The following is a 13139-nucleotide window of genomic DNA, read 5'->3' as shown; positions in this document are numbered from 1 at the left end:
CAGCAGTTCAGTAATTTCCTTTTCCTGGAAGAACAGGAAGGAATGCAACACTATTTTAGCCTCATGTTGTTAAGAAAGTATTATACTGTGAACAACTGCTCCTCCAAGCAAGTAACTTTGGACTAAATGATCAAGTTTGATTCATTCACAGTTAAAAAACTAACACCCAGCACCACTCAAAAAAACCCCTACTTTAAAAATCTGTGAAATTAGAATCTAAATTTAGAAGGGTAAAACATCACTAACTTAAGTGTGGAGAAGGATTGGAATTAAAGGTACAGAAATTACCTGGAATTTACACATGAAATAGACAACTTTATAGGAAAGGGCTACAGAATATCCGATACTCAGATGTCCAAAGGGAGTTTATTATCTGGCACCAAAAAAAAAAAGAACAGAAAGAAAATCAACTGATAATAAAGAGCTCTATCACACCCATAGGACTGATGACAAAGGAGACAACATAAGTCACTCTCCATCAGCTGCCCTGCACAAAAGATGGAAAGAGAAGTAACAAATTAACACTTTCAATCACCATCGTTGTAATGGAAGAAAATTACATCAAAGCACAGAAATGCATATTGGAATGCAATTGTACCACACTGCAAACCTACCTGCTGTCATTACGGGCTCAGACACCCTCTGCACCAGGAGATCTCCTTCCAGCATCCAAGATGGAAGCACTCTCTTTCTTTGAATAGATTTTGACTGTTCACTGTCATTATCGTCAGAAAGAGGAACCTGAAACAATATTTACCTTTAATATTTAAAAGGTACTGTTTAGTACCTTTATCCAGTTACAAAAGAGGGGAGGAAACCAGATCATAGTTTCTACACAGTTGCAGCCTGGGTGACCACTTACTTTTTTTTTATAGTTCCTACTCACTCAGAAAAACAAAATCTATAGAAACCCTCTTGCAGTAGAAAATCCCCTCTCCTTAGACCTTTGGAATAAATATCTACAAGGCTACAAACTGAAAGTTTCATAGAAGAGCTTCACCAGCACCTTGCTCTAGAGTTTCCACACACAGACATAAGAGAAAGAGCAGGTTTAACAAATGTCTCTTTGTCCAAAAAACCCCAAATAATACAAACAAAAAACCCACAAACAGAAAAGTCTTGCTAAGAATTGTAGGAATGCTACTTGCATTCCTGCAATTCCCTTCTCCAGAATGCAACCAGACTCTAAATCCCGTCTGCAAAAACAATGTAAATACATCAAAGTCACATTCATTATTTTCTGAAAGCAGCACTATCACACTGAACCTCCACTTACTGACAGACAAGTAAGTGTCCACCTCAGGGATCTCAGCTACAACAAAGGTTGACACTTCATTTGTCGTGTGCAGTTGTTACCTGCTGTACCCCAGTATTGACCAATGTGTGGTTTTAGCACTGGATACACAACAGATGGTGTTTAACAAAAATCCCACCAGCTCCCCACACTATTTATCAGACTGTCTGAAAGCCACTGGACTTGGCAGTGTTTAAAAAAAAAAAAAAAAGACAAAAGATGCTCACTTTGAAAACTGTTTTACTGGACAGCCAGGGAAACACTGGGGAGTTGTTTATCCATGTGTTTGTATGGATCTTGACAACACAACTCCATCCCAGCTGACAATCCAAATGAAACAGGCTGCCAGGACACTACAAACAGATATTACTTATAGCCAGTCCAAGACATCCACAGTCCAACTCCAGGCTCTCCTCTCTCCTCTTTCAGAGGCTTTTGGGTTGGTTGGAACAGTCATTCATTCCCCCAGGCCTTCACAGGTACTCAGGGGCAGTTACTGATATGGACCAGAGACCAGAACTGGACTTTGTTCTGCAGTACTCAGCTCCAGCATCAAGTCCAAAACACTCCTGTAACACATTTATGTACTTGCACAGCACACAAATTTTGAGCAATCAATTTTGACTGCAGTAATTTACCTCTCGGGGGGGAAAAAGGGTATAGAAAGCATAACACCTTTGTAATTTTCAACACACACAAATAATGAATTTCATTAAAAAATTAAGCACCCACCAGATGTCTAGAGGCAGCATCATAATTTCTCATTTTTGCAGCTCCCTGTACCTCAGAGCTGGAATGTGACGGTTCCATTAACAATGGAATACAGGACATCTCAACAGCATGAACAGTTGGTGCTTCTTCTGCATCAGCCTCTTGAGTTTTTTCTGATAAAGCAAAATATATTTTAGGTACTCACACATCAGAAATATAAACATGCACTTTTGACTCAAACACAAAAGCTGGTCTGTATGTTTGTCACTAATAAATACACTTTGAAACTGAACATCAACATCTTATTACACCAACTTACAGAGGAAATAAACATGCCTTTCTTTCACCTCACACCTAAAGTATTTTGAACAAAAGACTCTCTAACCACTCCTGGCCCCACTGCTGTAGTGTTTTAGGGTTTAAGGACAGAATTTACACTGGTCACTGCCATGACAAAACTTTGAGAAAGCTGAAATTACAGCTCAGAATTTGCTTTACTGTGAATCTGCACAATTCCCCAAACTCTGGTTCTACACTAAATGTCAGGCAATGACTTTAAGATCTGGTTTTCAGGGTTAGATGCCCAATTAATCCAGCACCTTCTGGCAAGTTCTCACTACAGGCTACAAGTCTGCAGCTCTCAGGTGCCACCAGCCACTTGGATGCTGGTTTCAAAAGCCCAGTTCAGAGCCACCACATCCAAAATGCTTTTTAAGTTGTGAAAATGCACCCAAACTGCAATTGTTTTTCCTTCAAGACTTTGCCCTTCCACTACTCAACTCACTGGCACAAAGCATTAGGGAAAAACAAGTCTTAATTGCTGCTGTATTCCCTGCACAGCCACGCTGGGGAGTCACTGCCACCCGTTCCTCAGCTCTCTGCACTCCAGGGAAGGCACCAGCTGAACTTTCTCTTCATCACCTCATGAAGAGAAGCGTGAGAGGCCAAGAGAAGACAGGCCAGGCTCTGCCCAAAAAGGCCCCTCCAGAGGCTGCTCGGGAGGTTTTGGCTCTCCAGGGGCTCACAGAATAACCGAAAGGGTCAGGAGGGAAGGGACCACAGTGGGTCATCTGGTCCAACCCCCCTGCTCAAGCAGCGTTATCCCAGATGACGGGCACATGGCACAGGATTGCATCCAGACAGTTCTGGAATATCTCCAGTGAGGGAGACTCCACAACCTCTCTGGGAAACCTGTTCCATTCACACAGTAAAGACGAACTCACACCGTGAGTTCTTCCTCACTTTCACTTCCTGCGCATCAGTTTCCGCCCGTTGCCTCTTGTACTGTCGCTCTGCGCCACCGAGCAGAGCCCGGCTCCATCCTCTTGGCACTCCCCCTTACAGTTATTTATACACATTAATGAGGTCCCCTCCCAGTCGTCTCTTCTTGAGGCTGAACATCAGCCTCAACATCAGCCCTCTCATCCCTTCACCCTAAGAGAGATGCCCCATTCCCCCAGCTATCCTCGCTGCCCTCCGCTGGTCCCGAGCGCCCCCCGCCACGGACCCGGCGGTGCCCCGAGCCCGGACACGGGGCCGCGGTGCTGCCTCTCTAAACCCCAGCGGACACGACCCATCCCGGCCCTGCGAGGGGGTGTCGCTACCTCGGGCCCGCGGCTCCGCGGGGCCGGGACGGGGATGGGGACGGGGCCGATCCCGATCCCGGCAGGAGCCGCCGCCGCCTCCTGATGACGCGCGGCCGCCCCGTGACGCGGCGAGGTGCCGGCTCCGCGGGCCCGAAACCGCGGAGATTCGCCCCCAAAGAGGCGAGCCAGTACCCTCCCCACCCAGACGGCAGGGACATGGCAAGTGGACACCCAGCCCCGGGCGCTGCCGCCCACGGCCGCCCCAACACACCGCGACAGCGGCCGCGGTGACGCCGCCCCGCCCCGGGGCCGCGGGGATGGACGCGGAGAGCGCCGGCGGCCGAGACAGCGCTGCAGGAGGAGGACCGGGAGGAGGAGGAGGACAGGGGGACTTCGTGTCCGCCCTCCCTCCCGAGGTGAGCTCCCGGATTTTCGGCGGCCTGGACGTGGAGAGCCTGTGCCACGCGTCCGCGGCGTGCAAGGGCTGGCACCGCGTCATCGAGGGCAACGAGCGGCTGTGGCGGCACCACTGCCTGGCCGTGCGGGCCGTCTGCCGGCGAGAGATCGACTGCGACCGCGGGAACGGCTACTCCTGGAAGGTAAATCCCACCTCGGGAACACGGCGAGACTTCCAGGTTGGGAGGTGGGAATGTGGAAGGAAATTACACCGGCGCGTCTCGCCCCATCCCAGGGTGATGGGGGCAGAGGTGTGGTGACAGCGCGGCTCCGTAGCCGGACAGCTGGTAAAATGGACTGAGAAGGAAGGCAAGGCTGTATTCTTTTTCCTACTCAGGCTGGCCTTTTTCCTGCCCAGGCTGTCCTTTTTCTTGCCCAGGTCCACACCTGTCACATCCCGGTTATTCCTCACCCTGCTCTGCACAGCCTCAGCGCTGACCCTCGTCCCAGCAAAGCCGTAACACGGGACAAAGCCCATGCAGACAGGTCTGGGAAGGAGAAGATAACATAACGCTGACTAGGCAATGTGTGCTCTCTGTTTTTATTTCGTGGGAATAGGTGTGCTGGTTATGAATGGCTTCCTGGAAAATCATCCTGGATAGCTCTGCCTCGATACACCTTGAGCGACAGGCATCCAGGAGAAAAAAAATTTGGGGTACGGAAAAGAAAACAAGCAGGAGCTTTTAAAGGCTGTTTTGAAAATCTCCCCTAACACAGTCCCAGTTACAGGTGGTCTGAAGAGTTAGGGGCAGGTTCAGCTCCAGAACATACTGGATGATTTCTCACTGTTGAATCCAGCCTGGAAGCTGAGGTAGATCAGGAAAGGATCTGGTAACAGGTTCCACAGGGTACTCTGGGCCAGGTGATTCCCCCACCCTCAACTGAGCTGGTGTGTTTAAGAGTGGGGGGGCAGTGAAAGGGTGAAAGAGAAAGAAGCAGCAGCAAAAGAAACCAAGGAAGCCACAGTTCTGGGCTCTGACATTTCAGTAGAGTTGCTGCACTGTGAGGTAGTGGTTGCCCTTTTGGTGTACAGAACTTGATACTCTTGCACAGCAATTTCCGGAACTCCCTGCACTGATTGTCTGTTTTATCTGGAGGGGATTTGAAATAGAAGCAACAAACACACCAAGTCAGCATTTTCTTGCAATAAAAGGTTGACAGAAGAGAAGAATCCAGCCAGCCTCCAGAGTTAAAGGTCACAGATAACCTAAAGAGGAAGAGAAAGTGAAAGGTGTCTCTTTTAAAGAGTAAGATGAGTTCCTGGTTTAGGTTTTTCATCTTGACCATCAAAGAATTGAGGCAGGAATTGATTTTCCACCCAACTTTGAACAGAAAAGTTGGAAGTAGACAAAGGTCTGCTTCTCGGCAGCACTACACCTTCCTGGGCTTAGTGTCTAGAGATCCAAAGGCACATTCCAAATCCTTTTTCTAGCCTTACTCTTCCAAGGCAAAACTTACTTGTATTGAATGCTGCTTAAATTGTTTCATTTCCAAGATCTGAGCAATTTGTTTTTCCACCAGATCACATTATTGAGGAACTACTGGAAAAGCAAAGTGAAGCAAGAATGGCTGAGTGGGAAATACAGCAACATTCCTTCGCAACACAGCTTGCCAGAGAAAAGCATGTATCCCATGGATGTCGACACATGGGGAGAAATCTTGGAAGCAGAACTTGAAAGATAAGAAACCAGTGCTGATTCTTGCAACTCAAAAACCTTTTGCCAATGACACACAAACTGTTTGGCAGTTGTCGAACTGATTTTGAGTGATTTTTAACTGATTTTCAACTGATGATGAAAGTTTCTCAAAAGAAGTTACAGGTGTCTTTTTTTTTATTTGCACTTTATCATATTAATTGTATGTAAAATTCTAAATAAGACTAATGTTCAGTTGTAATTTATATTTATAAATTTAATGCTCTGCTGTATTGTCAAAAATATGTTGATTGTATTTCAATTTGCACTTTTTTATTTGAAAGAGATGACTTTTATTTAAAAAAAGAAAGGTATGCTTGACTTGAAGTGTATCCTACCAGCAGCACATGAGAGCCCACAAAGGAAGGACAAATACAGACACTGGAAAGAAAAGAAGATGACAAGGTGGCCACCTCAGTATCAGCTGAACATTCCCAGTGACCATCTCAAGGGACAAAGTCCTCAAAAGGATCTCTGAACTTGCACCCCAGTTTTTGGCACCAACTTGAGAAACTGCTGCTGGTAAAAGAGGATGTACCTGTCACATTATCTAACATAAAAGTGACCACAAATTCAACTTATTGCAATTCTCTTTGACTATCATCTTTCCCTACCTTCTTTGCACTAAAGTAACTGGGGAAAATGCTGGGAAGGTCTCTGTTGCTCCAATTCCTGCAGAATTCAGTCACCAATGTGGCACCAATTTTCTATAGGAAGACTTCTACCATGGTTATGAAACTTGGTTATTTAACCCTTGCAGAATATCTGGTGAAAATATCCGGGCTCACAGGCTGTTTGTTTTAGCTGCTCATATCTACAGATCAAGCAAAAGACATAACAGCCAGGTGAAACAGGTAGCTCTAAAATGCTTCCAAGAACAGAATGTTGCCTGATCCTTTTTCTAGTTTAGAGCATTCAGCAGATTTCCTCAAAACTGATCCATGTCCCTCAGCTTCCTGCATGTTCCCCATTAGAACAGGTCTTCAGTCAATAAGCACTAGTACCTTTTCTGAATCATAAGTAACATATTTAAGTGAGAGCTGTCTCATCAACAGCACTGCATAACATGATGCAACTACTGGATAATGTTCTTTACACATCTTTTGCAATCTATTCTTTGTAGATAAGTGTTAGTTCTAGGAGCAGGACCCCATTGCACTAGGTTTTAAAGATCTCCTTTTAGTGCCAAAAGAGTTGATGCTGTTCTTGTGGGACAGTTACTGCATTAGCCAAAATGGATGCAGTACCCAAAATCCACTGAAGCTTCCGCTGTCACCCTGCTACCAAACATGACTGAGGTGTAGCTGTGGCTGTGCCTCTTAAACATGAGGAATTAAACACTTGGCTATGCAATTAGACAAGGCCTGGATCTTTAAACCTGCAGTAACAGTGTTGTAAGTTTCCCATAGAAAATCTGTTACTGAAAAAAAAACCACAAATGTTTAAGTACAAGTTCTCATAAAAACAAAGGTTATTTCCCCTCTCCACCTTGACTCTTTCCTTTAAGGGTTTTAATTCCCCCTGGAGATGTCATTACATCAGTTCTGGTTACCTGTTCTATTCCTCTCTACCACTGCACCACCTACTCAGCCTCTCTGCTTCTCTGCAGGATGGATGTGTCCTCTTCCCTTTAAAGACACCCCAGCAGCATCCATTGCTCCAGACAATGGCACTCCCTACACCAGCAGGTTTGGGCTCAGCTCTTTCCCTTCCTACCTGCCAACAGCAACCACTGAAAAGCCAGCAATAGGAAGATTGTAGCAGTGCCTAAATTAGCACTCGTACATGGGTATCCTTCCCTAGAGAGCATCCTCACCCCACCTGCACCCCAGGGCACACACCAGCTGCCCTCACACCTCGGTGGCTGGTGAAACCTTTTTTCTGCTCCAGTGCCCACCTCTTACCCACATGTTTTTGAGGAAGTGGAAAGTTCTGCTTTAGCAAACCCCACCGACCTTCCTACTGCATTGACACGCCACTTCTACCCTCCCACTCAGACCCTGTCAGCTGCAGGAAGGTCCCCGAGGCATCCATTGCCCAGGCTTCCCATCAGCCACCCGACCTTCCCGCTTCCCCAGCTTTCCTAGGACAGAGAGGCCCTTTGGAGAAAGCACGTGAAGCTTGTGTGGTGCAGAACAAATAGCAGATGTCCTCTTCCCACACACCCCAGCTGTGCAACATGGGCTTAAACCAGCCAGGCTTCTGTGGGGAAAATAGGTTTCCCTGCTGCACAGAATGTCCTGAGCTGCTGCACGCAGCTGGATGTCAAAAAGGCCAGTGCTGAAGTTCAACATGAGGTCAGTATTTTATTTCTGCATCTCCAAAAACCACCTGTGTTATAACCTTCTTTGCAACTACTCAGTATTGCAGTGCTCTGTTTCTGAAACAAGGAGCCACAGTGTGGCTTTATTTCATCACGGTGCAGGATGTGGCTTTGGGCCATTGCCATTAAAAACTAAATGAAAAAGCAAACATGAGATATTTAATCACCACAGACTTTTCTTCATTAGACCACTCAAATTTCAAGGGTAATTTTGTCAAGTGCTTGTGCCAATAGGCAGATACATGCAGATAGGTACATCCCTATGCTGGTCATCTTTGGAAGGTTCTGAGTAACAGAGTTATCGCAACTGAAGACAGAATAGTTGGGCTCAGGACTGGGATCAGCTGCTTCAGCTCACCAGGGCTGACAGAAAGGCAAGAAAAGCATACAGCTGGGAGGATTTGGGCAGTGGGGGAGGGTTTTTTATTTTCTCTCCAAATGAACTTGGGTTGAGGCATATCAGATTCCCAAGAGCGTGCTGACACTTCCCAGTTGTTTTTCACCATATCGCTCATTCAGAAAAGTCTGTCTCAAAAACCACAGAAGAATTCACCTGCTGCACTTAATACCACAAGTCAGCAGCAGCTTCTGATCAGCACAACGTTCAGAATTTGGGGTTGGGGGCAGATTGAGGCCTCAGTGCTAAGGGCAAGACCTACTTCTGCTATACCGGTAAACCAAAAAACCCAAGCTACAGCTGTGGGTAGAAAGGGAAGAAGGAGAGAGGTGATGGTCAGCAAACTTAGAGATCCCACAGGATCTACCAGGATGAAACCCAAGAGGACAATTCAATGTACGGCCACAGTGAGCTGCAGCCTCCCCTAACTCCTCAGAATGACCCTGTCCAGCACCACCACCCGTGTCCAGCAACTGTGGATTTACAAAGCCAGATGGGAATAAAAACCAGCCTGCTAGAGCATGCAAATTAGGTACAATATTAGCTTTTTTTTTACCCACATTTAAAAACGTTGTGAGCACAGCACATGCTCATTTTGATGCACTGTCTTTAACAGGCAGAGGAGCTGCTGTGTGCCAATACAGAGTGTAACTGCACAGGCTGTTTTGTTGCTGAGGCACCAGGCACTTCAAGCTGTACACAAAGGCTTCTCCAGATGCCACAGGACACCAGTGGCCATGAGATAATGTATCAGCCATAGCACTAAACATTGCTTTTAAACATCTTGGTGGTGTCAGAAATGAAAAACAAAAGACCCTAAAATGCTGCCAGCTGCCTATGGGAGGATTCAACTTGAAGACCGAATTGAAGGTTGAGCAAGTCAGGAACAGAGAGTAAACTTCCAGCAAACAAACCAGCCACCTTAAGCCTTTAATTGTTATAGGGGGAAAAAAAGAAAAAATTAAAAAGGCAAAATGATTTTTTGTTGCAGTATCTTACAGCTAATAAGTGAGATATAACAGTACCCCATGAGAACTTTACTCATCTGTTCAATTGAGAGAAGACTTTCAATAGCTTCTACTACTTTTCTATCACAATGCTAGAGAGCAAGAGCACTGAACAAATGTAGCTAGGAGGTCCTAACACCTAGATTTCACCAGGTACAGGATGCACTATTTGACAGCATAGCCAATAATAGAAATGTCTCAAGTTTCCTTTAGTGTGGCTGACCAAATTAAATCAGCTTTTCTAATGCACCTTTATTTTTGAACACCCTAGTCTGTATTTTATCACTAAATTAGACTGCTCTTTAAAGTCATTCCAACATGCAACTCGTCAACATGTGTACTTAGAGATAATGACACTGGGGACTGCCCAAATATGGAGTTTATAACGACACCCAATACACATAAAGGAACCCCACATGTAAGCTTGAGGAGATGAGAACAGGTTTTTGCTGTTCTAAGGGGGTAACTAAAGATCACACAGTACTTTGTAGCCATTCTAAAATGTCACTAGGCTTTTACGTTTACTTATCTGAGATCCACTTTATGATGCCTAATAAGCAGAGACAGAAGCTCTCTTTTAGGATGTTTAGGTCAAACTAGTTTTAAGAAAGAAAATATTGCATGCAGAAGGAGGAGAAAGGGGAAATTGAAGGTGTAACTTGGGAAAGAAAGCCTTCTTTTAAGCAAAAATATTAATTAAAAAAACAAACAAACAAACAAACAAACCCAAAAAGACAACCCCCAAACCACAAACTAACCTTATTTTACAACTTATATACCAAAATGATGAAATAGTTCCTTTTATTAATCAGAAGCCTGCATAAGGGGGTTATAAGTCTGATATAAACAACTCTTCCTGTTATTCAAAAATACCTCATAATGTTGATTTTGTTACTGTACTTTAACCATCATATACTTGGGAAACACAGCAATTTAAGCCTTCAAAAGCAGGACAGCTACATACACATATATCAGAAGCAGTGAAGGACAACAGTGGTTTCTTGCTTTTCTTTTGATATGCTTTGGTGCTTAAGGAAGGATTTTCATGCTTTTCCTTTTTATGTGGAAGAAGGTACGTGAAAAGACTGATAATATATTGATTTATATAATTGATAGTCTATTAGTCTGCAATAGGTTATTCTACAATATTTGCTAAAGAGAAGGGGGCTAATGGCAACACTTTGTAAAAGTGCTCAATGTCCTTTTGACATCTGAGTCTTGAGGACACAGGAAGATTGGGGTGTCTAGTTGTTTGGGGGTTTTTAATGACACTAGTCAATCCCCAGTTCCTTCTCCTCTCCCTTGATCACTCTGGTTTATCAATATTCAAGATTTTGGTGAAAGACACACTGCACGCAGATTTTAAAAAACAGTAACAATCTCTCTCCCTTTCAACTGCTGGAAGCAAAATTCCATCAGTTTCATCAGCGTTTCCCTTTGATTTTTTTCCTCCTTCCTGCTCAGCCATCTTTTAGCAAGTGGATGAAACAGAGGGAAAGGTATTGCCATCTTAAAAGAAAGGTAGAGTCTATGTAGGGGAGTGAAGAGTTTTACTATAGCTCAGTGAAGTCCAATGAAATAAAAGAAAGCAGCATTTTACTCAACTTTCATGCAGTCTTACTCTCCCTTTCACCAAACTGGGAGGAAACAAAAATTAAGCAATCTACAAGAGCCAGAAACAAAGCGTGGAAAGCCACAGTTTTGGTTCAAAATGCAAAGCAGGAAGTTTGTGTTCTAATCCAGAAAAAAACCCCAACCTTATTTTGAAGCCAAACGAGAAGCTCTATTTCAAGAAGTTTCATGAGTAACAACAAAAGAAGAACCTTGTTTTCAGTCAGAGTTCACAGTGAGCACAGAACAATCTCTATACATCAATGAGAAGACCACAGATCAGAAGCGAAAATATGTACACTTTCCAAAACACAAACTGAAGGCACTCCACAGAAATAGCAACAACCTGCAGAACAGTGTTATCTACTCCTTTTGCTTTTTAAAGTTCCTCCTGTAGTCTCCTCCAGTTTTAAAAAGTACAAGCTGAAAAAGAACAACAAAAAACCCCAACCCATCCTCACCCCACTGCCCTCCCAAAAAACTCCCACCCTACTAAAATGTTTCTGGCCCCCACCAAAAAGGTTATTTAAGGAAATCTTTCTGGAATTTTAATGCTACCTAAGCCTGAATTCAGAACAAATAGAGGCGCATTGCAAACAATGAAAAGCACTTATCAAGAGCCCTGTGGGGCAAGTTGTTTAAACTTAAAATAACTTATCAAATATTTGAGAACAAATTAGGGGGAAAAAAGAAATAATTAGCATTTAACATTTGTAATAAAGCGATCTCTAAGTCAAAGACAGAAGCAGTACTACTGCATTGAAGAGTTATCTGCAATATTGCAAGAAGAAATGAAAACAACAACTTTGTCTAAAATACAAGTTTGACAGTAAGTGTTGGATCAAACCTCAGAGACCCTAACTAGTTTTTTCCTCTTTATGAACACACTTTGATTATTACTCAATAAACTGTTCTGTTGCTGAAGTATATTTTTAGTAGACCTTTAACACTGTTAACTATTCTTTCAAATAGAAAGTGAAGACAGAACACTGCAAAGAACAGCACCAATATAACTACATTTAGCAGCAAAATAATACTGCCCTTACCTTTCAGAAGAAAGCTGCAGGGCAGGGAAAGTTCACAGCTCTTGGAAACCTCTGCCAGAGACTATTAAGCCAGAACTACCTCCATATGTGGTGTTTGCTGGATTATAAGAAGCAGTAACACCTGTGGCTGAAAGCTTGTTGGGCTGTTGCAGTCCCCGTGGTTGTTGTTTTTTCAGTGCATGTGTGTGTGGTTTGCTTTGTCCTGTTTTCTTTTAAACCAGGGAATTAGGAGTGCTGTGTCTACATGGGTGTTTTTATGGGTGTGTGGTTAATAAAGGTTCCCAAAAACCTGACCCTAACTGCAGTAAGCACATCGTTGATATTCCAGGGGAGGGAAAGCTGCTCCCTCCAAGATGTGATAAATCAAACATTAACTTAAGAGGATATTTATAGTAGATTATATCATACAAGTCTTTCAGTAAGGGAAGATTATAAATATAGTCCTTATCCACAATGGTTTATTTTGCTGTTCTCTATGAAAGAAAGTCTTAATTCGTATGATAAGTAAAATGAAAGTAAAGTAAAAATGAAACTGATGTTGCTGTAAAAATTGCTGAGGGTGTAGTAAAAGTGTGATTTAAATAGTTAGAGGGTGAAAGTTAGATGAAGCATGACACATGTAGGTCTGCTCTTCTGTTTTTCTCCTTTTGATCAGTAGTTGCTTGCACTAGGCCTGCTCTCTCTTCTCTTGTGCTGGTATTCAGGATATGTGCCTCTTCCCTTCCATGCCTTCTAAATAACTAGGCTGGCTTCATCACCTCTGACAGACTCGTAGGTGCTTTTTAATACTGAATTCCCATGGCCAAGATCTTCCCCCTGCTGCCAAGAAGCAGAGGCACCTGCAAACCTTTGTTCAAAAGCACTGCCTATGAGATTAGAGACCCTATCAATATAGTCTGGTACAAACATCAGAGCTTTTCCATAAATACACTGATGAGCATCCTCTGCCTGAGAAAACACTGCTCGCAGGTGGGCAGGGCACGAGGAAAAAGGACAAGGCCATAGACCTTTAAA

At 43.9% G+C, this 13139-nt stretch overlaps 1 protein-coding gene across 1 annotated transcript in view; it reads right to left on the bottom strand.

Moving 5' to 3' along the window:
• The window catches only part of APLF (aprataxin and PNKP like factor), a 20724-nt gene extending 16657 nt beyond the window's left edge, over nucleotides 1-4067 (bottom strand). The window contains exons 1-3 of the mRNA XM_017818766.1: nucleotides 3863-4067; nucleotides 2027-2178; nucleotides 615-741 (exon numbers count right to left, since the gene is read on the bottom strand). Coding sequence (XP_017674255.1) covers nucleotides 615-741; nucleotides 2027-2125 — 226 coding nt within the window. The 5' untranslated portion in view covers nucleotides 2126-2178; nucleotides 3863-4067. The remainder of the gene's footprint in view (nucleotides 1-614; nucleotides 742-2026; nucleotides 2179-3862) is intronic.
• Nucleotides 4068-13139: the final 9072 nt, after the last annotated feature.

The sequence above is a fragment of the Lepidothrix coronata genome, unplaced genomic scaffold (assembly GCF_001604755.1).
Source record: "Lepidothrix coronata isolate B3197 unplaced genomic scaffold, Lepidothrix_coronata-1.0 Scaffold71, whole genome shotgun sequence".
Taxonomy (NCBI): Eukaryota; Metazoa; Chordata; class Aves; order Passeriformes; family Pipridae; genus Lepidothrix; species Lepidothrix coronata.
The sequence above is the reverse complement of the archived record's forward strand: the minus strand, read 5'-3'. Positions and strand labels throughout refer to the sequence as shown.